General features: G+C 49.2%; 2 protein-coding genes across 6 annotated transcripts in view; one reads left to right on the top strand and one right to left on the bottom strand.

Annotated features, from left to right (window-relative positions):
- Positions 1-11,513, top strand: part of RUSC2 (RUN and SH3 domain containing 2) — a 70,001-nt gene extending 58,488 nt beyond the window's left edge. For 3 of the 4 annotated variants that reach the window (XM_023203249.1, XM_023203246.2, XM_023203247.1), the window contains 10 exons: positions 4,826-5,467; positions 5,684-5,869; positions 6,040-6,180; positions 7,573-7,649; positions 7,856-8,030; positions 8,121-8,226; positions 8,884-8,930; positions 9,680-10,502; positions 10,576-10,713; positions 10,798-11,513. In XM_023203249.1, the coding sequence (XP_023059017.1) occupies positions 5,446-5,467; positions 5,684-5,869; positions 6,040-6,180; positions 7,573-7,649; positions 7,856-8,030; positions 8,121-8,226; positions 8,884-8,930; positions 9,680-10,502; positions 10,576-10,713; positions 10,798-10,999 (1,917 nt within the window). In that variant the 5' untranslated portion in view covers positions 4,826-5,445 and the 3' untranslated portion in view covers positions 11,000-11,513. The remainder of the gene's footprint in view (positions 1-4,825; positions 5,468-5,683; positions 5,870-6,039; positions 6,181-7,572; positions 7,650-7,855; positions 8,031-8,120; positions 8,227-8,883; positions 8,931-9,679; positions 10,503-10,575; positions 10,714-10,797) is intronic. The other variant, XM_023203248.1, reaches the window with a different exon arrangement.
- Positions 11,451-23,612, bottom strand: part of FAM166B (family with sequence similarity 166 member B) — a 51,853-nt gene continuing 39,691 nt past the window's right edge. The window contains exons 2-8 of one of the 2 annotated variants that reach the window (XM_023203250.2): positions 13,961-14,056; positions 13,383-13,540; positions 12,780-13,003; positions 12,486-12,694; positions 12,247-12,298; positions 11,976-12,173; positions 11,451-11,700 (exon numbers count right to left, since the gene is read on the bottom strand). In XM_023203250.2, the coding sequence (XP_023059018.1) occupies positions 11,612-11,700; positions 11,976-12,173; positions 12,247-12,298; positions 12,486-12,694; positions 12,780-13,003; positions 13,383-13,444 (834 nt within the window). In that variant the 5' untranslated portion in view covers positions 13,445-13,540; positions 13,961-14,056 and the 3' untranslated portion in view covers positions 11,451-11,611. Of the gene's footprint in view, positions 11,701-11,975; positions 12,174-12,246; positions 12,299-12,485; positions 12,695-12,779; positions 13,004-13,382; positions 13,800-13,960; positions 14,057-23,612 lie in introns of those variants that run through there. The other variant, XM_031934126.1, reaches the window with a different exon arrangement.

Below are 23,612 nucleotides of genomic sequence, written 5' to 3'. Positions count from 1 at the left end.
CCTGGGCAACAGAGCGAGACTCCGTCTCAAAAAAAAAAAAAAAAGTAATTGGATCACTGGTGGTTTGGGTAGAAGATGGACTGGAAGGGGTGCCTTCCCTGAAGTCAGGAGAAAGCACTGTAGATTGGAAAGTCATTGGAATAAAAGTGGTAGCTGGCACTTGCTAGACGTGGTGACTCACACCTGTAATCCCAGCCCTTTGGGAGGCCAGTGCAGGCAGATCACCTGAGTTCAGGAGTCCAAGACCAGCCTGGCCAACATGGTGAAACCCTCTCTGTACTAAAAATACAAAAATTAGCTGGGTGTGGTGGTGCACACCTGTAATCCCAGCTATGTGGAGGGCCAAGGCAGGAGAATCGCTTGAACCCAGGAGGCAGAGGTTGCAGTGAGCCTAGATCATGCCACTGCACTCCAGCCTGGGAAACAGAGTGAGACTCTGTCTCAAAAATAAAAAACAAAAGTGGTAGCTGAAGCTATGCTTGTGGCTGAGAGAGGATCCAGGGAGAATGTGTGGAGTTATAAAGGGAAGAAGGGGATACTGTGACTTAAGGGATGAGCAGCAGCCTTAAAAGAGACTGAGAAGAATTAGGACAATAGAAGAAAAAGCAGGAGAGGTCAGGCATGGTGGCTCATGCCTGTAATCCCAGCCCTTTGGGAGGCTGAGGTGGGCGGGTCACCTGAGGTAAGGAGTTCAAGACCAGCCTGACCAACATGGTAAAACCCCGTCTCTACTAAAAATACAAAAATCAGCTGGGTGTGGTGGCAGGTGCCTGTAGTTCCAGCTACACACGGGAGGCTGAGGCAGAATTGCTTGAACCTGGGAGGCAGAGGTTGCAGTGAGCCAAGATTATGCCACTGCACTCCAGCCTCGGTGGCAAAGTGAAAGTCCATCTCGAAAAGAAAAACCAGGAGAGAGTGAAGTCACAGGAACCAAAGGAGGAGAAAGTTTTTTAAAAAGAGTTTGAACCAAAAGAGTTCTAAAGAGAAATCACCTAAGATAATGAAGAATCCTAAAGGCAACATTCGGGAGTAGTGAGAGTGGAAGCCAAATCTCAGAGGGTTTAGAAGGAAAGTGAGGTAAACCAGGGATAGCAGAGGCTCACAGCTGTCCTGTAGCCTTAGGTTGGGTCTGTTGGCTTCGCAAAAGAAAATTGTTTAAAAGCCATAAATAGTATTTGTGCTGTCAGGGAGATCACAGTCCGTCAGAAGACTTCATGCTCCTAACATACACTGAAGAGCTGTCCTTGGGGTGGGCACAGGAGGGAGATCTCTAGGGAAGAGGCAGGATGAGAAACAGCAAGGATTGAGTGGGTCCTTTGAACCCACTCCCTTCTTAGAGTGCAGTGTCTGTCTGCTGGGTGCCTCTCATGGGATACTATGACTGGCATTCTGAGGGCAAGAAATATCCTGGTCAGAGATGTGAGGAGAGGTGTTAAAAAGTGTTTTCTCTATCAGATTAAGACTTTTCATATCAAGATGCTGCTCTGTTCCATAAGTCTCCAGTCTTCTCTTGATTCTGTATAGCTTTTTTCTATACTAAAAACGAATGACAATTCATCAAGCTTTGAATGACAAAAGAAGGGACCAGTTGATCCAATCTAGGAATGACAGTATAGAAAGCTGAGAAGGTCGGCTGGGCATGGTGGCTCACACCTATAATCCCAGCACTTTGGGAGGCTGAGGCAGGAGGATCACTTGAAGCCAGGGGTTTGAAACCAGCCTGGGCAATATAGTGAGACCCTGTGTCACCAGAAAAAAAAATTAAAAATAGCTGGGAGTGGTGGCACACACCTGTAGTCCTAGCTACTCAGGAGGCTGAGGCAGGAGGATCGCCTGAGCCCAGGATTTTGAGGCACAGTGAGCTATGATCGCACCACTGCATTCCAGCCTGGGCAAAAAGTGAGATCCTGTCTCTAAAAAAAATTAAAGTAGGCCAGGTGCGGTGGCTCACACCTGTAATCCCAGCACTTTGGGAGGCCGAGGTGGGCAAATCATTTGAGGCCAGGAGAAACCCCATCTCTACTAAAAGTACAAAAATTAGCCAGGCATGGTGGCGCACGCCTGTAGTCCCAGCTACCTGGGAGGCTGAGGCACAAGAATCACTTGAACCTGGGAGGCGGAGGTTGCAGTAAGCTGAGATCGTGCCACTGCACTCCAGCATGGGTGACAGAGTGAGACTCTGTCTCAAAAAAAAGTAAATTTAAAAAAAAAAAAAAGGGGGCAGCTGAGACGGCTCTTTGAGATACTGAGCAGCAGAATCAAGATTTAAAGGGATCTTACTGAATCTTGAAAGAACAAAACTAATAAAGCAGAGACCAATGTGAAGTTTGATATGCACTTGAGTTGATTTGGGATATTTGATTGCAAACTCAGAATGAGTCAGCAGTTGGTAGAGCTTCCAAAAAGTTAAGATGAGTGGATCATTCATAGACTCCAGAAAGAAAGAGTGGATAGTCTCTCACTCCTCCGAACCAGTGAGTGCTCAGTGGTATTGAGTTCTGGGCACCACATTTTAAGAAGGAACTGGGGGACTGGGGCTATTTGACCTAGAGAAAAACTGACTCAGGTGAATACGGTGTCTCTGGTTTTCTTAATGAATGTCACATAGAAAAGTGAGAAAACTTATTCTGTGTATTCCCTGAGGGTAGAACTAAGACCCATTCCCCACAGGGACCCCCTTCTTACCTGATCTTATTCCTCTGCCTCAAACTGTATCCTGGGAACTTAGCAGAGAGGAGTTTTAAAAGGGCAGGAATAAGCAGTCTAATTCAGACATACTTTATATAGGGGGTATAAGCAAGCTGTGGTTGGGATGACCTAATCCGATAGCCAGAGTCAGCTCAGCCTTGAAAACTGATAAATAGGCGGAAAGGAAGAACACATTCCCGATGGGAAAAGCAGTGTGCTTCATGACAGGGATGTACTGGGAAGAGGAGGGTCAGTGGGGGCAGGTGTGGAAGTCTCAGGGGAGAGCAGCCTAGCTTGTAGCAGGTGTGGGCACCTCGCTCGCTGAGAAAATTAGACTTTATTCTGGAAGACAAAATTTGTATCTCAGAAGCTAGTTGGTGTATGTAAGAAGCTTCTGGTTGTAGTGAGATTGGCTTAAATCAAGAGTGACTGTGGAGATTCCCTCATTTAACAGATCATTATTCACTACATACTATGTGACAGCCTCTGTTCCAGGCATTATGGATCCAGCAGTGAACAACATAAAATCCCACTTTTCTGGAGCTTGAGGAATAGTAATGGACAATAAACACACTAAAAGGACAACTTTTAATTGCTGGAAAGTTCAACAGTGCTGAAAACAAAATGAAACAAGATAATGGGATAGAGAGCAACTTGCCAGAGGGGCTGAGGTAGTCAGAGAAGGTCTTGTTGAGGGGGTGGTATTTGAGCTGATGCCTGAATGCTGAGAAGACTCAGGCAGAAAGAAAAGCAGGTGCAAAAGGCCCGGAGATGTTCATGCACCTGGTATGTTTAAGGATGGGGAAGTGTGGCTGGAGCACAGTGAGCCAGGGAGAATGCAGAGTTTGTGTAAGCACTGACTGGGGATAGCAGGAGGGTGGAGCTTGAAAGTGTCCCCTGGGAGTGATTCAGAAGCACCTCCCTAATGGGATTGTGGTCCCCATCCCCTCTGATACTTTGATGTAAATAAGATGAGGGATAGGAAAACCTGGCCTGATACAATTTCACATGTAGTACAATGTGGCTCCGAAATCAGACTCTGGGTTAGGCAGAATTCTAGCTCTGCCACTTCCTAGTTGTTTGACCTTGAGCAAGTGTTTTAATCTGTCTACATTTCACATTTCCTAATCTGTCAAGTAAGAGAACTAATTCCCGCCTCACAGAGATAGCCCCCCTGCTGGTGAGCTTTCACCAGGGCTTTAGGCCGGGTGCGTGCTTATAGTGCCATCTTGCGTTTATTCGGAGATCTACAGTGTTTTGTTGGAAGTACAGTCCATCCACTGTCCCACTCCAGTGTCCTGGAGTTTTGTGTTTAGTTCTGAGCACCATGTTTTGAGGGACATTGACCTGAAGACTGCCTGAAAGAACAGGAGAGGCCCAGCCTTGGGGAACATACCTCTGTTCAGGGGGAGCAAATGTGGACTCTGAGGTTCCAATACCAGGATCGTGAAAAGAGTGGGAAGTAGTGGTAGATACGGATAACAGGAAGGCTGCAAGTAAAGAAATATCTTACTACGGTTAGATATGCTCAAGAATGAAATGTGCTGGCATGATCGGAGATGGGATAAAGAGCAGAAGCTTGAAATCAATAACATCTGAAACATTTTCATCACTGAAAATGTGTGACTGTGACTCCAAGACTTAGAAACAAAGAAAATGGTTCTGCCATTGACAGAAATGGAAGTCATCGGAAAAAATGAGAAAGATAATGGATGAGCTGCTATAGCACATTTTAAATGAAAGCAGAACTATAAAGCAGAATGATCTGGAGATCAAGAGGAAGGTCCAGGCTAAAGCTGTGGGTTTGGGAGTCATCCTGTGGCAGTCTGAACTCAAACTGTGTAAGAAAGAAGGCGTAAGGTGATATGTAAGAGTTGAGCCTTAAGATACACTCACCTTTGGAGCCATGAAAATGAAGAGGGACTGAACAGCAGAGACGTACAAGACAGTCCAGCACCATAAAAACAATAGGAAACGTTTTACAAAAGAGGGGAGCAGTGTCCCAGTCCACAAACTTCTACCCCATTCAATTCCTGCCAGCCAGGTCCCTGACCCTCTCCCCTCTCTGCTTCTGGGTTTTCTCTCATATGGGTTTCAGTGTCTGTCTACTGATTTCTTCTCCATCCCTTTGCTACAGGGGGTGGCACTGAGAGCCGACCAGTCCTTCGCTACAGCAAGGAACAGAGGCCAACCACGCTGCCCATCCAGCCCTTCGTGTTCCAGCACCACTTCCCCAAGCAGCTGGCTAAGGCCCGGGCCCTCCACAGCCTTTCCCAGCTCTACAGCCTCTCAGGCTGCAGCCGTACACAGCAGCCTGCCCCACTGGCTGCCCCTGCTGCTCAAGTCTCAGTCCCAGCTCCCTCAGGGGAGCCGCAGGCATCCACTCCCCGAGCCACTGGCAGAGGTGCCAGGAAAGCTGGGTCTGAGCCAGAGACCTCTCGGCCATCGCCCCTGGGAAGCTACTCCCCCATCCGGAGTGTTGGCCCCTTTGGGCCCAGCACTGACTCTTCTGCCTCCACTTCGTGCTCCCCTCCCCCAGAGCAGCCCACAGCCGCAGAAAGCCTGCCCCCATGGAGCCACTCCTGTCCTCCTGCTGTCCGGCCTGCCACCTCCCAGCAGCCGCAGAAGGAGGAGCAGAAGACACTGACCTTGACTGAGTACCGGCTCCATGGAACAGGAAGCTTGCCGCCTCTGGGCTCCTGGCGATCTGGCCTCAGCCGAGCAGAGAGCCTGGCCCGGGGAGGTGGTGAGGGCAGCATGGCCACCAGGCCCAGTAATGGTACGAGCTCCAGCATCTCCCTCCCCAACCCACCACCTCCCCTTTGAGTGGCTGCTTACACTCTCACCTGGGGCCAGAGGTTAGGATGTCTGCGTCCTTCCCCAGCATCTGTAGATAATAACCTAGTGTTTCGTGCAGGCCGCTGGGTGGGTGTGAAACTGTCTCAACTCTCTCCTGCCAACTCTTGTCTTTCTGCTGATCTCTGTCTGCTTCCAGCCAACCACCTATCCCCTCAAGCCCTCAAGTGGCGGGAATACAGGAGGAAGAACCCACTAGGGCCACCTGGTTTGTCAGGGATCCTAGACCGAAGATCACAAGAAGCTCGGCTGGCCCGAAGAAACCCTATCTTTGAGTTCCCTGGCTCCCTCAGTGCTGCCAGCCATCTGAACTGCCGGCTGAATGGTGTGTGAGCAGGGTCCCCAGTACACCCGGGGCAGGCTCTGCCATGACTGGGAAGGGCTAGAGAAGGGGTCAGTCCCAAAGGAACATGTCTCAGACAGTACAAGGCAATGAACTGGGCTGGAACTCGTGCACTAAGAGTTGCTCAGGATTGACTTTTCTCTTCTTTCCAGGCCAAGCAGTGAAGCCGTTTCCGCTGACCTGCCCTGACTTCCAGGACCCCTTTTCCTTGACGGAGAAGCCTCCAGCTGAGTTTTGTCTGTCCCCAGATGGCAGCTCAGAGGCCATTTCCATTGACCTGCTTCAGAAAAAAGGTGCATATAACCCCCAGCTCAGGCCAGGGACTCTGCTGTCACTACCTCCTCACACTTGCCCTACTACCTAGTCAGTCTTAAATCTCTAAGTGCTGGCCAGGCCTGGTGGCTCAAGCCTGTAATCACAGCACTTTGGGAGGCCAAGGCAGGTGGATCATGAGGTCAGGAGTTCGAGACCAACATGGTGAAACCCCATCTCTACTAAAAATACAAAAAAAATTTGCTGGGCGTGGTGGTGTGCGCCTGTAATCCCAGCTACTCGGGAGGCTGAGGCAGGAGAATCATTTGGACCCAGGAGATGGAGGTTGCAGTGAGCTAAGATCACGCCATTACTCTCCAGCCTGGGCAACAGAAGTGAAAACGCCATTTCAAAAAAAAAAAAAAACCAGAAACAAATCTCCAGGCTCTAGGGCCGGAGGAGAAAGCTGTGTATCATGAGTGCATATGACTGAGCAAGGGTCATTCATCAGAGGCTTTCGGAGTTGGGCTCCAGTCCCTTCCTGCAGTGAGCAAAGTCTCATGAGGAAGCTTCCATGTCATCAAAAAATGCCTCAGTGCTCTTGGAGGGGCAGGGGAAGGTACTAGAGGGCCTGGCAGCTTGGGTAAGCATGTTGGTGACATCTAGTAAGATGAAGACTGACAAGACCCACTCTGAGAACATTTTTAGGGAGATGGAGAGAACTGAGCATAATTGTGGGCTGAAGATGAGCCTGTGAAGAGAGCTTAAGTTCCCTGCGAAGGCAGAAGGGCAGAATCAGAGCTCAGGGAGAAAGAACCCGGGCAAGAAGGGAAACAGCCACCTTCCTCCAGGACGTGAAGGGGATGCAAGTGGGCAGGGGAGTGAGGGGTGTACATATGAGATTGTTACGAATTTTGGAGGCAGAGGGAAGTTAAAAGAGTTTATAACTAGGGGCCTCTGTTCTCTGAAGCAGAACCAAGGGCTTGAGAGGAGTGGTGTCGATTTCACATGGCAACTTGAGGGTATGGCAGGGAGTGCTGACAAGGCACGTATCAAAGAGTCACCCTTGTCTGGCACTGGTGTGAGGGACTTGGGTTTTCTTCAGGTCAGTGGCCTGGTTTCTCAGAGTGGAGAAAACTGATAGTTGGCCTGAGCCAGGATTGGAATAAGAGGACTGAGAGGTGAGGACATTGGGAGGCTTGACAATGGCATCATTGAGGTGGCTCCAGGCTGGGAAGTAAAGACAGAAAGAGCTTAAGAACTGGGCAGAACCAGAAAAGGGCCAGGCCTGAATGTTCTGATGAGACCTACATGCAGGTGTGGAGGACTGAGTAAGTGTGGGAGCCCTTTCCCACCCCCGCTGAAGTTTCAGCCCCAGCTGAGTTGGCTAAGGACTTGCTCAGGGACCTGTCACATCACATTCTTCCTTGCAGGGCTGGTAAAAGCTGTTAACACCGCTGTGGACCTCATTGTGGCCCATTTTGGCACAAGCCGGGATCCCGGGGTGAAGGTAGGCAAGGAAATGTGAAGAGCTGAGCTCTGCCTGCACACCCTCACCTGTCCTGCGCTACCACCTTCCCTTGCTGTCTTGCATTTAGAGCCCAGGGTTGGGTACTTAGGAATGTGGATGGCAAGAGGGGAACCATAAGGGCCTTCTACGAGAGGACCACCGTCAGGCCTGAGGCAGTTTACTGCACTTCCCTACCACACCTACAGGCAAAGCTGGGAAACAGTTCTGTGAGCCCCAATGTGGGCCACCTGGTTCTGAAGTACTTGTGCCCTGCTGTCCGCGCTGTGCTGGAGGATGGGCTCAAGGCCTTTGTACTGGACGTCATCATCGGGCAGCGTAAGAACATGCCATGGAGTGTGGTTGAGGCTTCCACACAGCTAGGTAGGTGCTGGGTGCCAAGACGGGGACCCGGGGCTGAATTTAGGGTTCCGGAAATTGGTCATGTGACCTGCAACCCTGGCTTCCTCCCAGGCCCATCCACCAAGGTCCTGCATGGCCTCTACAACAAAGTCAGCCAATTCCCAGAGCTCACCAGTCATACCATGCGCTTCAACGCCTTCATCCTCGGCCTGCTCAAGTGAGTGCACAGAGCGGCAAGATCCCCTAAACAACTTGCCCTGCCCCCCACCCCTGGGCTCTGCCTGTGCCAAGGAAACAACTCCCTGGACAGACAGAAAGGGTGGATCTGGAGGGTCCTCCCAGCCCGCTATGACCTCTCAGTAAGTCACTGCCTTCCCACTGTGCCCATGACTCTGACACTGGTCACCAGTGTGGGCTGCTTTTACAAATCTGTAATCTGACTTATTTGGAAATTAGTCGGGTTTCTTAATTTATCTGGACCTTGTAAACCCTGATCCTCTCCATTTCAGCACTACTTCCAAATCCTGCTTGACCCTAAGTCCACTTTGGGACCTATATCCTAGTAACTTGCTTTCTCAGGTATGGGCCCAGGCCATCCCCTTTGGCCCTGAGCTGCCTGGACTTTCACACAGTAGCCACCTTGATTTCTTAGGTCTACTGCAGGCTGACTCCACTGCAGGAGGAAGCAATTGGCTTGTAAATCACATGTCCATCTCCCTCCACACATCCCCACTGACTCTCTGGAATTAGGTGAAATGAATCGTGCCATGGAAGGGTGCGTTCACCTATTCTTCCTGTGCCTGACCTCCTGATCTGTCTCCTTATCTGGCTGTATTCACACAAGACTCAACTGTCTTCACCTGTCTCCCTACAGCATCCGGTCCCTGGAGTTCTGGTTTAATCACCTCTATAACCACGAAGGTAATGCCCAGAACCCTGCAGGTCAAACTCAATGGGTCAGAATTCAGAGGCACAAAAGAGGAAGGAAGAGCTCTTTTCAGTGCTGGAGGTGGGGAGGGGGACCACACAAGTGTTCATCCTCAGAGCCTCAGGCTTCCACCCAAGGCCTTCCCCAGCCTCTGCTTGAGTTAAAATCTCGGGCCAGGCATGGTGGCTCAGACCTGTAATCCCAGCACTTTGGGAGGCCGAGGCAGGTGGATCACCTGAGGTCAAGAGTTTGAGACCAGCCTGGGCAACATGGTGAAACCCCATCTCTACTAAAAATACAAAAATTAGCTGCGGTGGCACATGCCTGTAGTCCCAGCTACTCGGGAGGCTGAGGCACAAGAATTGCTTGAACCTGAGAGGCAGAGGTTGCAGTGAGCCGAGATCACACCACTGCACTCCAGCTTAGGCAACAGAGTGAGACTCAGTCTCAAAAACAAAACAAAAAACCTTGGAGCCAGCAGGATACTCCAGCAATCTGGGAGTCAGGGTGGCCAGGAATCCCAGCATCTCACTCCTCTAAACTCAGGGCCACCGCCTGGGGTTGGAAGGTTTAGGCACTGCACAGCTGTGGGTGGCAGCGTTTACACTTAGTACATGCAAGTTGACTGGTGCACAGCCTGCGCCGCTGTCTGCCACAGCTCTGCCCAGGCTGTCTTTCAAAGTCCCACTTGAGCCAGGCTCTGCTTCTCTGTGTGGATCAGTCCCTCTCTCTTTTCCCCTAGACATCATCCAGACCCACTACCAGCCCTGGGGCTTCCTGAGTGCAGCTCATACCGTGTGTCCCGGCCTCTTTGAAGAGCTGCTGCTGCTGCTACAGCCCCTGGCCCTGCTGCCCTTCAGCCTCGACTTGCTATTCCAGCACCGGCTGCTGCAAAGTGGGCAGCAGCAGCGGCAGCACAAGGAACTGCTGCGGGTGTCCCAGGACCTGCTGCTGTCTGCTCACTCCACGTTGCAGCTGGCCCGGGCCCGGGGCCAGGAGGGCCCTGGAGACATGGACAGGGCAGCCCAAGGAGAGCGGGTGAAGGGTGTGGGTGCCTCAGAAGGTGGAGAAGAGGAAGAGGAAGAAGAAGAGACAGAAGAGGTGGCAGAGGCAGCCGGGGGCTCAGGGCGTGGCAGGTGGGCCCGAGGTGGGCAGGCCGGCTGGTGGTACCAGCTCATGCAGAGCTCCCAGGTGTACATTGATGGCTCCACTGAGGGTTCCAGGTTCCCTCGTGGTAGCAGCAATAGCAGCAGCGAGAAAAAGAAAGGGGCAGGAGGTGGGGGGCCTCTCCAGGCTCCACCACCCCGAGAGGGAGTAGTGGAGGGGGCTGAGGCCTGCCCTGCCTCTGAGGAGGCCCTGGGCCGGGAAAGGGGCTGGCCTTTCTGGATGGGGAGCCCCCCTGACTCTGTGCTGGCTGAGCTGAGGCGCAGTCGGGAGAGGGAAGGGCCTGCTGCCCCACCAGCAGAAAATGAGGAAGGGGCCTCAGAGCCTTCACCTGGAGGCATCAAGTGGGGACACCTCTTTGGCTCCCGAAAAGCCCAGCGGGAGGCCCGGCCCACAAACAGGTGAGAGCCTGCCCATGGTAGGGATGGAGGGAATAGGGAGCCGGCAGAGCCTGAGTCCAGCTGCTGTCCCTAGGCTCCCCTCGGACTGGCTGAGCCTGGACAAGTCCATGTTCCAACTAGTGGCACAGACAGTGGGTGCCCGCCGGGAGCCAGAGCCCAAGGAGAGCCTGCAGGAGCCACACTCTCCAGCCCTGCCCTCCAGCCCTCCATGGTGAGCCTGGGGAAATGGAAGGGCTGAGGGACTGCAGCTGGCTTTTGATGGGGTTTCTCTGACCTCCATGTGCTGTTTCCCCAGTGAGGTGCAGGCACTGTGCCACCACCTGGCCACCGGCCCTGGACAGCTGAGCTTCCACAAAGGAGACATCCTACGAGTGCTGGGGCAAGCTGGAGGAGACTGGCTGCGCTGCAGCCGTGGCCCTGACTCTGGCCTAGTGCCCCTGGCCTACGTGACATTGACCCCAACTCCAAGTCCAACCCCTGGAAGCAGCCAAAACTGAGGCCCTGTGCATGCTGGTGGCCTCAGGGACCCTCATAACCCCCAGACTCAGGGCCCAAGAGCCCTTCCCAAGCCATTGGCTTGGCTGCAGATTAGACTGAGAGCTGGGGCCACGTATCCCTGTGCTGGCACCTGCTCCCTGTGCTCAGTATTAATTACGCCCCCTTAACTGCCCCAGTGACCTCGTCCAGACCTCCACCCAGGAAAGGAGGGACGGGACGCAGCACTGGGCTGCCAGGATTTCCCTGGCCCGTCTGGGTCAACCTTTCCATGGGTGAAGACAAGCAAGTCCCCCTGGAGGCGGGTGGCCTAGAAAGCCATCTACAGGGTTCCCTAGGCCAGGTGGAGATGGGGATGGGTAACAGTATTGGGGCCAGATCCCAAAGCCCTCCAGCTGTAAATAGGCTATGGCCAGTGCCTGGTCATCAGAAGAGGGAGGAGAAACCCAGGCGTCTGTTTATGTATTTATTTATTTATTTATTATACCTATTAATAAAAAAGGTGCTCAGCCTCCAGACCATTTTCTCTTTGTGCTCCTCCTACCCACCTTTCTCCCTTCCAAAAGGATGGCTGGGATAGGATGAAAAGGGAAGGGAACTTGATGTCCAGGGGCCTAAGCCAAGAGCTGCTTCTGGAAGGTGCTGAGGCCCAGAGCATCATGGGTGAGATGGCCAAATGTGTGGCCAAACTGGAACTTATACCCTGTGTGGCCAAGAGAGTGTCATGTGTAGCCGGTGGCATGGCAAAGCCATTTAATTCTCAGCCAGTTGGCCAGACCTCCAAATGACCCTCTAAAATCTGAACTCCTCACTGTGGGTAGCCACCTCTGTTTCCTTTTCTGCCTAATGATAAAGCTGAACGACATGATCTGAGCCCTCCCATATCTATTAGTTCCAACCCCCACAAACCACCCCACCCCACCCCCATACCCACACAAACATTCCAGTCCCCAAAGCCTCCCTGGGGGCTCTTCTCACCTGGCACATAGCCCCCATAGTTAGGTAAAAGACCCAGGTTCTGAGGGTATGTCCTGGGAAGTGGGGGGAGATATTTGGGGTCCTTCTGGGCACTGCCTGGTGAGTGCTTCTGCCCAAATTCCTGCAGTGCCTGGTTGCTGAGCACAGGAAAGCTGGAGCCCAAGAGGAAGCGGGTGCGGGGCACATAGCCGGTGAAGCCTGGGGATGGGGACACTGAGCCAAGGCATCCTGGGGCCTCCCCACGCCTCTGATCCTAACCCCCAGCTGTCACCTGACACGAAGAACGTGCGAGGGTCCCTGTCATCCATGGAGTAGGGAGACGCCTGTGAGAGAAGCCCCTGTGCTCTCACACAATCTCCCAGGGAGGCGGAGCTGACACCCAAGCGCACATCCCCTGAACCCACAGCCACACTACGCATGGCTGCTCCCACCATCCCCACTGCTGCCCGGACACACAGTAAGGCCCCCACTCCCACCCCTCCGCACTCCCCACCAGCTTCTTGGTCTCACTTGTTCCACCACCTCCAGTGCTGGCTGCTCCTCCAGCTGCCCCTCTGGCTCTGGTACCTGGTCCTTCTCTGTGTCCTTTCTTCCCTTGGCCTCCTTTGGCAGCTCTTCACTCCCTTGCTTTCCATGCAAGTGGGTAAAGTCACTCAGAGCCTCGGCCCAGACCTGGCTGCAGTTCTTGGCAAAGATGAACTGTGCCCGGGGTACAAAACCTGGGCATGCGGGGACAAGAAAGACTCATTAGTGTTTGGAACACGTGCTCCTGGGAGGGACACTTGTGCATACCTGTGTACAAACCTGTGTACCGAGGGATCATGCTGGAGCTGAGCCTTTCATGCCCATGCCTGAGAGGTAGGCTCTCCCTGGGAACCTCAGGAGATCTTGGAGGCCGAATGGGAGGCAGAAGTGTGCGGTGGACAGGGGGCCAGGCTAGGCCAGGAGGGTCTCGAAGTAGCTGACCAGTCACCTGCCCATAGGTCTGGCCCATGCTGAACCGAAATAGTGGGCAGTGTCCAGTGTACCTGCAGCACAGACTCACCCACTCACCAGAATCGTCCTGCCCCGCCATTCCCAGAGGCAGAAGCAGAGACCTCTGCAGCCCTGATCTTTCTGGACTCAGCAGTGTATATATTTGGAGCAGGCATTTCTAAGTTCTCTGCCTGGGCTTTTGACCATTCCTCTCCGCTGTTACCCTGTTCCCATGGAGAGAACAACACAAAGCTTTGGGGCAGATCTGGGGTCTCACTAGTCTCTTGCTTCTCCTTTTCCATCCAACACCATAGAGACCTCAGCCTCCCAAACCAACCTGTCCGCTTGGCCCCATGCTCTAAGCAGCTTAATTCCTCCACCTTATACCCCTACTCCCAGCAGCAAGTGGGGAGTTCTGGGTGGGAGTCTTACCCCGGGATATAATGAGCGTTCTGAGGGTTGAGCCCTGGTATGAAGGTGCTGGCCACAGCCATGGAGAGCCAGACAGTTCCTTTTGTTCGCCTTTGAGCCAAGGCTCTGGTCTGTGTGTACCGTGTCCAGGGCTATGGGGCTAGAGGAAGGAGGCGGGGCTGAGGGAGGAGAGAAGGGAGGGGGCACTCGTGTGAGGACAGCCAGGGCCAAGGCCGGCAGAACTGTAGCGCAGAGGCTAGCAGGTCTGTCTGTCCAGGACAAAGGTGGTCCTGCCTCGTGGGGGCAGGGCCCAAACCGAAGGAAGCCCTGAGGTAGGAGGTGTGAAGTGAGGGAGCAGAAACCATCTGGGCCACTGAGCTCTGTCTCAGTGACTTCCTTCCTTCCTGAGCGCCTGCATGATGTGGACACTGCACTCCTCGTGAGTCTGGGACCTGGAGAAAGAGGGTCTCTGAGGGAAGCCAGGGCCCAGGGAGGAGGTGAAAGAGGACAGGTGATGGGGGAAAAAAAGGAACCTAGACACCTCTAAAGAGTAACACCGTTTATTTTCAATAATTTAACAAGAGTGGCTTACTGAATACCTGCTATAATCAGAGTCATCCATTCAACAGATGAGCCAGGCTCTGCGAGGCTCCGGCCACGGTGGCTGAGTGTGCACTCCATGGGAGCCAGAAAAGCTGTGGGTGGTTGAGGGAAGGAAACAGGATAAAGTTGTTGTAGGGGTGGGTGGTAAGACTACGGGGCAAGTTAGAATTTGTTTAAAAAAGAAAAAAAAAAAAAAAGATTCCGATTCTAAGAGAAGAAAAAGTACAGACCAGGAAGATGAGATCTCAGAGGAGGGGGAAACATGATTAAAACCCAACTCTGGGCCGGGTACAGCTGCACTCACACCCAGGTACTGAGGAGGCTGAAGTGGGAGGATCACTTGGGTCCAGGAGTTTCAGTCCAAACTGGGCAATACAGCCAGATCCCACCTCAAACAAAACAAAACAATTCTGAGGTTGGGTCAGGGCCAGGCTGAGGGCTCAGGGCCCACGTTTGAGGCAGAGCTCTGCTCCTCTCCACCTCCAGTGACCATGCCTGCGCTGCCCAAGGACGGCACTGACACCCCAGGGGAATTGCACAAAAGCACTGGGCCCCAAGGCACACATTTCATGTTCCTCACTGTTCTGCCAAGGACGGCCTTAGAATGTGTCATTTAGAGTTGTGGGGACTTAGAGTGAGGGTGGGAGCTGAGGGGCAAGCCCGGAATAGCAGCAGCGTGTCAAGCTTAACAACCAGACTTGGGATTCTGTGACAGACACTATCACAGCTTATACCTAATTCCTGACCCCCATCTCCTTTCTTCTGAGGAGAGAGAAACTTCATCAGGGAGGCTTGGAGAGCCAGCCTGGAGGAATGAGCTGGATTAGTCTAAGCGTGGTCCCATGATCCTTCCTCCATGACTGCTTAGGCACGGGCTTCTGGCATTCTGGATAATATGAGGGGAAATCTGCTGGGGCAAGGCAGCATCCTGGGAAAAGTTTCTTTGTTCTTAAAGAAAAGGTTCACATCAAATTAGAGCAAGTGAGAGAGACAGAGATGCACAAGACAAAACGATGTCCATTCCTGCCCCTAGACTTCTGGGGGACGTGACGCTGGAATGCTGGCAGGCACGCGGAAGCCTTGTGGAAAGCTAACCTGGAGACAAGTCCTGGGCACACCAAGGATGGATGGTGGAGGAGAAAGGCCAAGGTCCTGAGGGTAATGTAGAGCCATGGAATAAACCAGCCTTTTTATGTGAAATAGTAAATTTCATTATTAAGGCCACTTTAAGTTTTCTTTCACTTAGAGCCAAAGGCATCATAGCTTTAAAAAACAAAACAGTCAGGCGCGGTGGCTCACACCCTTAATCCCAGCACTTTGGGAAGCCGAGGTGGGAGGATCGCAAGGTCAGGAGTTCGAGACCAGCCTGGCCAACATAGTGAAAACCCATCTCTACTAAAATACAGAAATTAGCCGGGCATGGTGGTGGGCACCTGTAGTCGTCCCAGCTACTCAGGAGGTTGAGGCAGAAGAATCACATGAATCCAGGAGATGGGGCTTGCAGTGAGCTGAGATCGCACACTGCACTCCAGCCTGGGTGACAGAGTGAGACTCCATCTCAAAACAAAACAAAACAAAAAACACCACTAGATCAAATCCTAGCTTCACCACAGATATGGACTTTGTCCAAATTCATCTCATTAAGCCTCAGTTTTCTCATCTGTAAAACGGAAAAACTAATGTTACCATCTCATAGAGTAGGATTTCAGCTAGCTGAGATGACACATAATGAGCAATGACCCCAGCGTCCAGCTTACGGTAAGCGCTAACTACATAGCAGTTCATGGTTAGCATCTGGCAGGAATGGGAGGAAGGAAAAGAGCTGGGAGCACAGATATTAGAGGTTCAGGGGAAAGAGTTCATAAAATTGAAAAAGGAAAAGGTTTGAATGGAAGCTGGAGTATACATTAGGATGTAGGGACTAGAACACATTCTGCAGAAAAGGCCATGGCGGTTAGAATCCGGGTATGAGTTAAAACACAAGTTAGGAAACAGATTAGGATTAGTCTTAGGTTTATGGCTTATGAAGAAACAGCCCTATCCACTTGGTAGAATAGCCTGTTACTATGATTGTTTCCATCTGAATAAAGAGTATTTCTAGATCCCTGAAGGGTGTTCTAATCTGAGAAAGGAGTGACAGGGCCAGCTGAGGCACCACAGGAATGCTTGCTGCCTCTGTGCCTCCTTCCAGGGACAGGCATCACAGTAACACGACCACAACTTGCTCTGATGGGAGCTGCCACACCCAGTGGCCAGTGTTGGATGTGGCAGTGGAGAGAAATGTTTAACTGGAGATTACGAAGGTCCATTAAGGAACACCAGGACAGCGCCCCACTCCGTCCACACAGCCTGCTGGGTCCCCACAATGGCAGCCTACAGCTTTCTGTTCTGCCTTTGATTCTGACCAGGAATTGCTATACAATTTCACACTGATCCCAAATCAATCACTTGATTGTATGTCAACCCTAGGCAAGCATAAATCCCCTCTGCAAAGATGAATAAAAAGAAAATCATAGGACCTTTGAAAAAATTCCTGAAATCAACAGTCCACCAAAATTGAAACAAGAATTGAAAAGAATAAACTCCAAAATATTACATGTAACACAAAACCTTTTTTAGTTTAAAAAATACAGGCAGAAGCATAAAACTGCATAGAAAGGAAAGCAAGGGAACGATAAACATAGGTTTCAAATGCTCACCTCAGATGGTGGGAAACAAAAGGGGTGGGAAAGGGGGAACCACATAATTAGATGTACGTTACGGTCAAAGTTTCAGTTTTTGTTTGGGATGGTGTTTTCAAAAATACTTATAATGGGCTGGGTGTGGTGGCTCATGCCTGTAATCCCAACTACTTGGGGAGGCCGAGGTGGGTGGATGACTTGAAGTCAGGAATTCAAGACCAGCCTGGCCAATGTGGCAAAACCCCATCTCTACTAAACATACAAAAATTAACCGGGTGTGGTGGCATGCACCTGTAATCCCAGCTACTTGGGGGGCTGAGGCAGGAGAATCACTTGAACCAGGAGACAGAGGTTGCAGTGAGCCGAGATCACGCCACTGCACTCCAGCCTGGGTGACAGAGCGTGACTCTGTATCAAAAAAAAAAAAAAAAAAAAACTTATAATGCATACGTTATAATAAAGTATGAACTAATGATGACAATGTTTCAAACCAAAGACTATGACGATTGAAATCTATGCTTTTGAATTCCAAAGAGGTGTGGTGGAGGGAATCCAAGTAGAAATGACAAGGAATTGTGGTATTTGGAAGGATCAAAGAAAAGGAAATGGCCTGGTCTCTATTCTACCTTTTTCTTTCTTTCTTTCTTTCTTTCTTTGAGATAGGGTCTCACTCTGTCACCTAAGCTGGAGTGCAGTGGCATGATCTCAGCTCACCTCAACCTTCACTTCCTGGGCTCAAGTGATCCTCCCACCTCAGCCTCTAGAGTAGCTGGGACTATAGGTGCATGCCACCACACCCAGCTAATTTTTGTATTTTTTTTTTTTATATAGAGACAGGGTTTCACCATGTCCAAGCTGGTCTTGAACTCCTGGGATAAAGCAATCCGCCCTCCTCAGCCTCCCAAAGTGCTGGAATTACAGATGTGAGCCTGGCCTGGATTTTTTATGTATATAACATTCTTCAAATCCACAATGATCAATATGCATCTATTCAGCCTACTTATTACATATTTCTACTAGACAGGTGCCTTATAAATCAATACAGACAATGCCTGACCTCAGTAATTAAACCACTTTAAAGAAGAGACAGAGGTACAGAGAAAGGCAGAATAAAATAAATACCACAATGAAGATTTAAACAAAAACAACTGACCTTATAATAGGCCATGAAGAAAAATCTCAAAAATTCCAAGAAGCACAAATAAACCACATTTCCTCGCACAAACACAATTTTAAAATTTTAAAATAGGCTAAACCAACAAAAACCTAACACTTAGACATTTAAAAATACTCCCTTGAGCTAGGCTCAGCTGCTTGGGAAGCTGAGGTGGGAGGATGGCTTGAGCCCAGAAATTTGAAGCTGTAGGGTGGCGCTATGATCACATACCTGTGAATAGCCACTGCACTCCAGCCCAGGCAACACAGCAAGAGCCTGTCTCTTAAAGAAATAAAAATTTAAAAAAAAAACAAAAACCTTAACCCTTGGGGCAAAGAAAAAATTTCAGTTATACACAATCCTTTATAAATAAATGAGAATTCAATCAAAGATGAATTCAGAGGCAATTTTTAGCCTCAAACACATACTGGCCTCATGATTAAGAATATAGGCTTGATCCGGCCAGGTGCAGTGGCTCAAGCCTACAATCCCAGCACTTTGGGAGGCCAAGGCGGGCGGATCACGAGGTCAGATCAAGCCCATCCTTGCTAACACGATGAAACCCCATTTCTACTAAAAATATAAAAAATTAGCCAGGCATGGTGGCGGGCACCTGTAGTCCCGGCTACTCAGGAGGCTAAGGCAGGAGAATGGCGTGAACCCAGGAGGCGGAGCTTGCAGTGAGACGAGATTACACCGCTGCACTCCAGCCTGGGCGACACAGTGAGACTCTGTCTCAAAAAATAAATAAATAAATAAATAAATAAATAAATAAATAATTAAATAAATAATTTTTAAAAAATGAATATAGGCTTGATCCTGGCTCCATCACTTATGAGCTGTACAACCTTGGGCAAGTTAGCAAACCTCTCTGTATCTCTTTCCCTCCTTTATAAAATGAGAATGCTAATAGTGTAAGGATTAACTTAAATGGTACAATAAAGCACAACAGTTGCTGCCACCTGATAAACTGTCAATATCATTACTAACAAATGTTCCAGTGGGAGCTGCTCTAAGAAACAATTGTCTACTTTGGCTGGTCCAAGTAAAAGGAGAGAGCCAAGAATGGAAGGAAGAGAGGATATCTTAAGGATGGATAGATTTCCGGGGTATCCAAGGAAGGAACTGTACAGCCTGCCATATAGCTAGGCCTCATGAAACTGGAATTGAGAACTTGAAAGTGAACAGGAGCTGAGGCAGCTATTTTCACTCTCACCCTGTGACCATGTGCTTCTCTCTGCACGTCTGCTCAACTCTGTCTGTCTCTGTCTCTCTCGCTCCCTTTTCCAAATGGATTTGTCACTATTCCTTTCTACTCCCTCATAACTCTGGTATGCATGTGTTCATCAGGAAATCTCTACACCCCACATCCCCCATCATCTCTACAATAGTGATTTCTTAAGCAGAGTGTGCTGCAGAATTACCCAGAGTTTCTATATCAAACCTATAGAAAAGTTGCAAGACAAATGTAACTTTTACCTAGACTTACCAGTTGTTCACATTTTGCAACTCAGAAGTATAGTCTCCCATGCATCCCAGAAGGAAGGAGAAACAGACACAAGTGAGCATCGTCACCCGGACCTCACTCAGCTCTCTCAGCCTGGCCTCACTGCAAAGAGGCCACCACCTCAACCAGGCAGCTCGGGAGGGAGGGAGGGCGGGCATGTGTGCAGACCACGATGGCTTCAGCAGGACAGGCTGCAGACAGACTAGCCACGCAAACGAGTCTAAAAGCAACTAGCCAGCTAACCAAATTAACTAGCTAATAACTAAGCAGTCAATTCAAGAAGCTAGAAAAAGAAGAACATCATAAAGCTAACAAATACAGGAGCATGAAACTGATAGAAACCAATAAATCAGAACACAGAAAAACAATTGAACTGTTAAAAGAGTTGTTTAAAACAACAACAAAATAAACAAACTGCTGGCAAAGTTAGCCAAGAGAAAGACTATACAAACCCCCTAATGGATTGAGGAAGTGGCTAAAAACAGGCACATGGGAATTTGTGGGGTTTGTGTCTCGCTCTGTCACCAGGCTGGAGTGCAGTGGCACAATTTCGGCTCACTGCAACCTCCGCCTCCCGGGTTCATGCAATTCTCCTGCCTCAGCCTCCCAAGTAGCTGGGATTACAGGCATGCACCACCACACCCAGCTAACTTTTGTATTTTTAGTAGAGATGGGGTTTCACTATGTTGGCCAGGATGGTCTCGATCTCTTGACCTCGTGATCCGCCTGACTTGGCCTCCCAAAGCGCTGGGATTACAGGTGTGAGCCACCGTGCCCAGCCGGGAATTCATGTTTTAATTACAAAAGAATACTAAGTGAAACTCTATATAATTAAACTAGAAAATGTCAATAAGATTGAACATTGTCTTGGAAAATATAAATCGAAATCAACTCAAAATAATGGAGCATCTGAAATAAAATAACAATAGAAAGAATTGGGCCAGGTGCGGTGACTCACATCTGTAATTCCAGCATTTTCAGAGGCCAAGGTGGGAAGATCGCTTGAGCCCACAAGTTCTAGACCAGCCTGGGCAACATAGTAAGACCTCATCTCTACAAAAAATTTTAAAAAATCAGCCAGGCATGGTGGCATGTAGTCCCAGCTACTCGGGATGCTGAGGTGGGAACATCACCTCAGCCCGGATAGCTGAGGCTGCAGTGAGCCATGATTGCATCACTGCACTCCAGTCTGCCTGACAGAGTAAGCCCCTGTCTCAAAAAGAAAAAGAAAGAATGGAAAAAAGTGGTCAAGTAGATGCCCGTACCAAAAGACCCCCTACTCCACTTGATTTATAAAATTAGCAAGAACTTAATTCAAAACAACAAATTCAATACCTAACAAACCTCACACAAGTTCTACAGATAAAAAAAATTCCACCAAATAAAACATCAAACTAGCAACAACAACAAAAGCAGGATGCTTACTATCACTGTCTTCTTTCCTCCAATTCATAGCAGATACCAACAAAGGATCCCAGTCCCCTTTCTGAGATCTTCTAAGATCCTGCAAGACAGCATGTTTTGGGTGATTTCTGCCAAAGGTTCAGATGAGGGGAGTGGGGGCAAATATTCTGCTCTTAATCACCCTTGAATTGACTGACAGCTCAATAAGGGCAGAAACCATGTCTGTCTATCTTGTTCATGATTATATCCTCAGCATCAAGCACAAGCGTCTGGCACACAGTATGAACTACACAAGTCTAGTAATATTGTAAAAGAATAATATACATTAAGACTAGTAGAGCCAGGTGTGGTAGCTGATACCCGTAATCCCAGCACTTTGGGAGGCCAAGGCAGGAGGATCACTTGAGCCCAGGAATTTGAGACCAGCCTGGGCAACACAGTGAGACCTCATCTCTACTAAAAATAAAAAATTAGCCAGATGTGGTGATGCATTCCTGTAGTTCCATCTCCTCAGGAGACTGACTGAGGTGGGAGGATTGCTTGAGCCCAGGAGGTCAAAGCTGCAGTGAGCCATGATTGTGCCACCGCACTCCAGTCTGGGCAACAGAGCGAGACCCTCAAAAAAAAAAAAAGACAGACTAGTAGGATTTATTCCAGATCTATCACAGTGATTAAACTAGAAAATCTCTTAGTGCAATTAACATATGGTAAACCAAAGGATATAAAAGCCATTTGATCACCCTGGCAGATATTGGAAAGGTATTTTATAAAACTAAATATTCACTTGTGATTCTTCTTAAAAAGGACTTTTAGTAAACCAGGAATATAAACATGATAAAGAATATTTGAAATGAATAGCCAATATCAAACTATATCCAGGAGAAACACCAGAGCCAGGACTGGGAAATAAATTTCTTTTTTTTTTTTTTTTTTTTTGAGACGGAGTCTCCCTCTGTCGCCCAGGCTGGAGTGCAGTGGCGCGATCTCGACTCACTGCAAGCTCCGCCTCCAGGGTTCACGCCATTCTCCTGCCTCAGCCTCCCGAGTAGCTGGGACTACAGGCGCCCGCCACCTCGCCTGGCTAGTTTTTTTGTATTTTTTAGTAGAGACGGGGTTTCACCTTGTCTGCCAGGATGGTCTCGATCTCCTGACCTCGTGATCCGCCCGTCTCGTCCTCCCAAAGTGCTGGGATTACAGGCTTGAGCCACCGCGCCCGGCCTCGAAATAAATCTTATCTGTTGTACCAAATCAAATCGGCTGTAGTCACTTATGGGAATGTCACTGGGGAGCTTCTGAAATAGGGTCATAGCTTAGCAGGAAAAGGTACTAAGAAGGATTAACTATGTTTGCCATGGGCATAAGATGAATGTTAGCATGTTGGATTCATAGTCCTTCACTTTATAAAAGTCAGAACCAAGACAAGAATGCTCATTATCACCTTTACTATTCAAAGTTATTATAGACAATGCATAAAACAAAAATAACTAATAAGAACCATAAATATCAGAAAGAAAGAAAAGAATTATCATTGGCCTAACTACAAAATCCTGAGAAGCAACTGAAGAACAATGAGAACTAATAAGAGTACTGTATGCTCATCATCACTCGCCATCAGAGAAATGCAAATCAAAACCACAATGAGATACCATCTCACACCAGTTAGAATGGCAATCATTAAAAAAACCAGGAAACAACAGGTGCTGGAGAGGATGTGGAGAAATAGGAACACTTTTACACTGTTGGTGGGACTGTAAACTAGTTCAACCATTGTGGAAAACAGTGTGGCAATTCCTCAAGGATCTAGAACTAGAAATACCATTTGACCCAGCCATCCCACTACTGGGGATATACCCAAAGGATTATAAGTCATGCTGCTACAAAGACACATGCACACGTATGTTTATTGCGGCACTATTCACAATAGCAAAGACTTGGAATCAACCCAAATGTCCATCAGTGACAGACTGGAGTAAGAAAATGTGGCACATATACACCATGGAATACTATGCAGCCATAAAAAAGGATGAGTTCGTGTCCTTTGTAGGGACATGGATGCAGCTGGAAACCATCATTCTCAGCAAACTATCGCAAGAACAGAAAACCAAACACCGCATGTTCTCACTCACAGGTGGGAATTGAACAATGAGAACACTTGGACACAGGAAGGGGAGCATCACACACCAGGTCCTATTGTGGGGAGCAGGTTGGGGGGGAGGGATAGCATTAGAAGATATACCTAACGTAAATGACGAGTTAATGGGTGCAGCACACCAACATGGCACATGTATACACATGTAACAAACCTGCATGTTGTGCACATGTACCCTAGAACTTAAAGTATAATAAAAAAAAAAAAAGAAGACAAAAAAAAAAAAAGAGTACTGTAAGATGCTTATTACTTGAAAAATATATTCAAATATCAATAGCTTTGTTAGGCAGCATTATCAGTTAGAGGACACATTGGAGGACTTCCGCTTCCAGCATTATGGCAGAATAGTTCTGAAGATTATCTGCAGCAATCAACTATACATTACACAGGTCACGTGAGGTGTTGCAGCTCTCACAAAGAAAGGAGTCTTCAAGAACATACCTTCCCCTCAAAAATAACAACACAAAACAAAAACAAGAAAATGTAAGGCCAGGCATAGTGGCTCTCGCCTGTAATTCCAGCACCTTGGGAGGCCAAGGCAGGCAGAACATTTGAGGTCAGGAGTTCAAGACCAGCCTGGCCAACATGGTGAAACTGAGAAACCCTGTCTCTACTAAAAACACAATAATTAGCTGGGGGTAGTGGCACATGTCTACAATCTCAGCTACTGGGGAGGGTGACGCAGGAGAACTGCGTGAACCTGGGAGGCAGAAGTTGCAGTGAGCCGAAACCATGCTACTACACTCCAGCC

The sequence above is a fragment of the Piliocolobus tephrosceles genome, chromosome 14 (genome assembly GCF_002776525.5).
Source record: "Piliocolobus tephrosceles isolate RC106 chromosome 14, ASM277652v3, whole genome shotgun sequence".
NCBI classification, from domain to species: Eukaryota; Metazoa; Chordata; class Mammalia; order Primates; family Cercopithecidae; genus Piliocolobus; species Piliocolobus tephrosceles.
The sequence above is the reverse complement of the archived record's forward strand: the minus strand, read 5'-3'. Positions and strand labels throughout refer to the sequence as shown.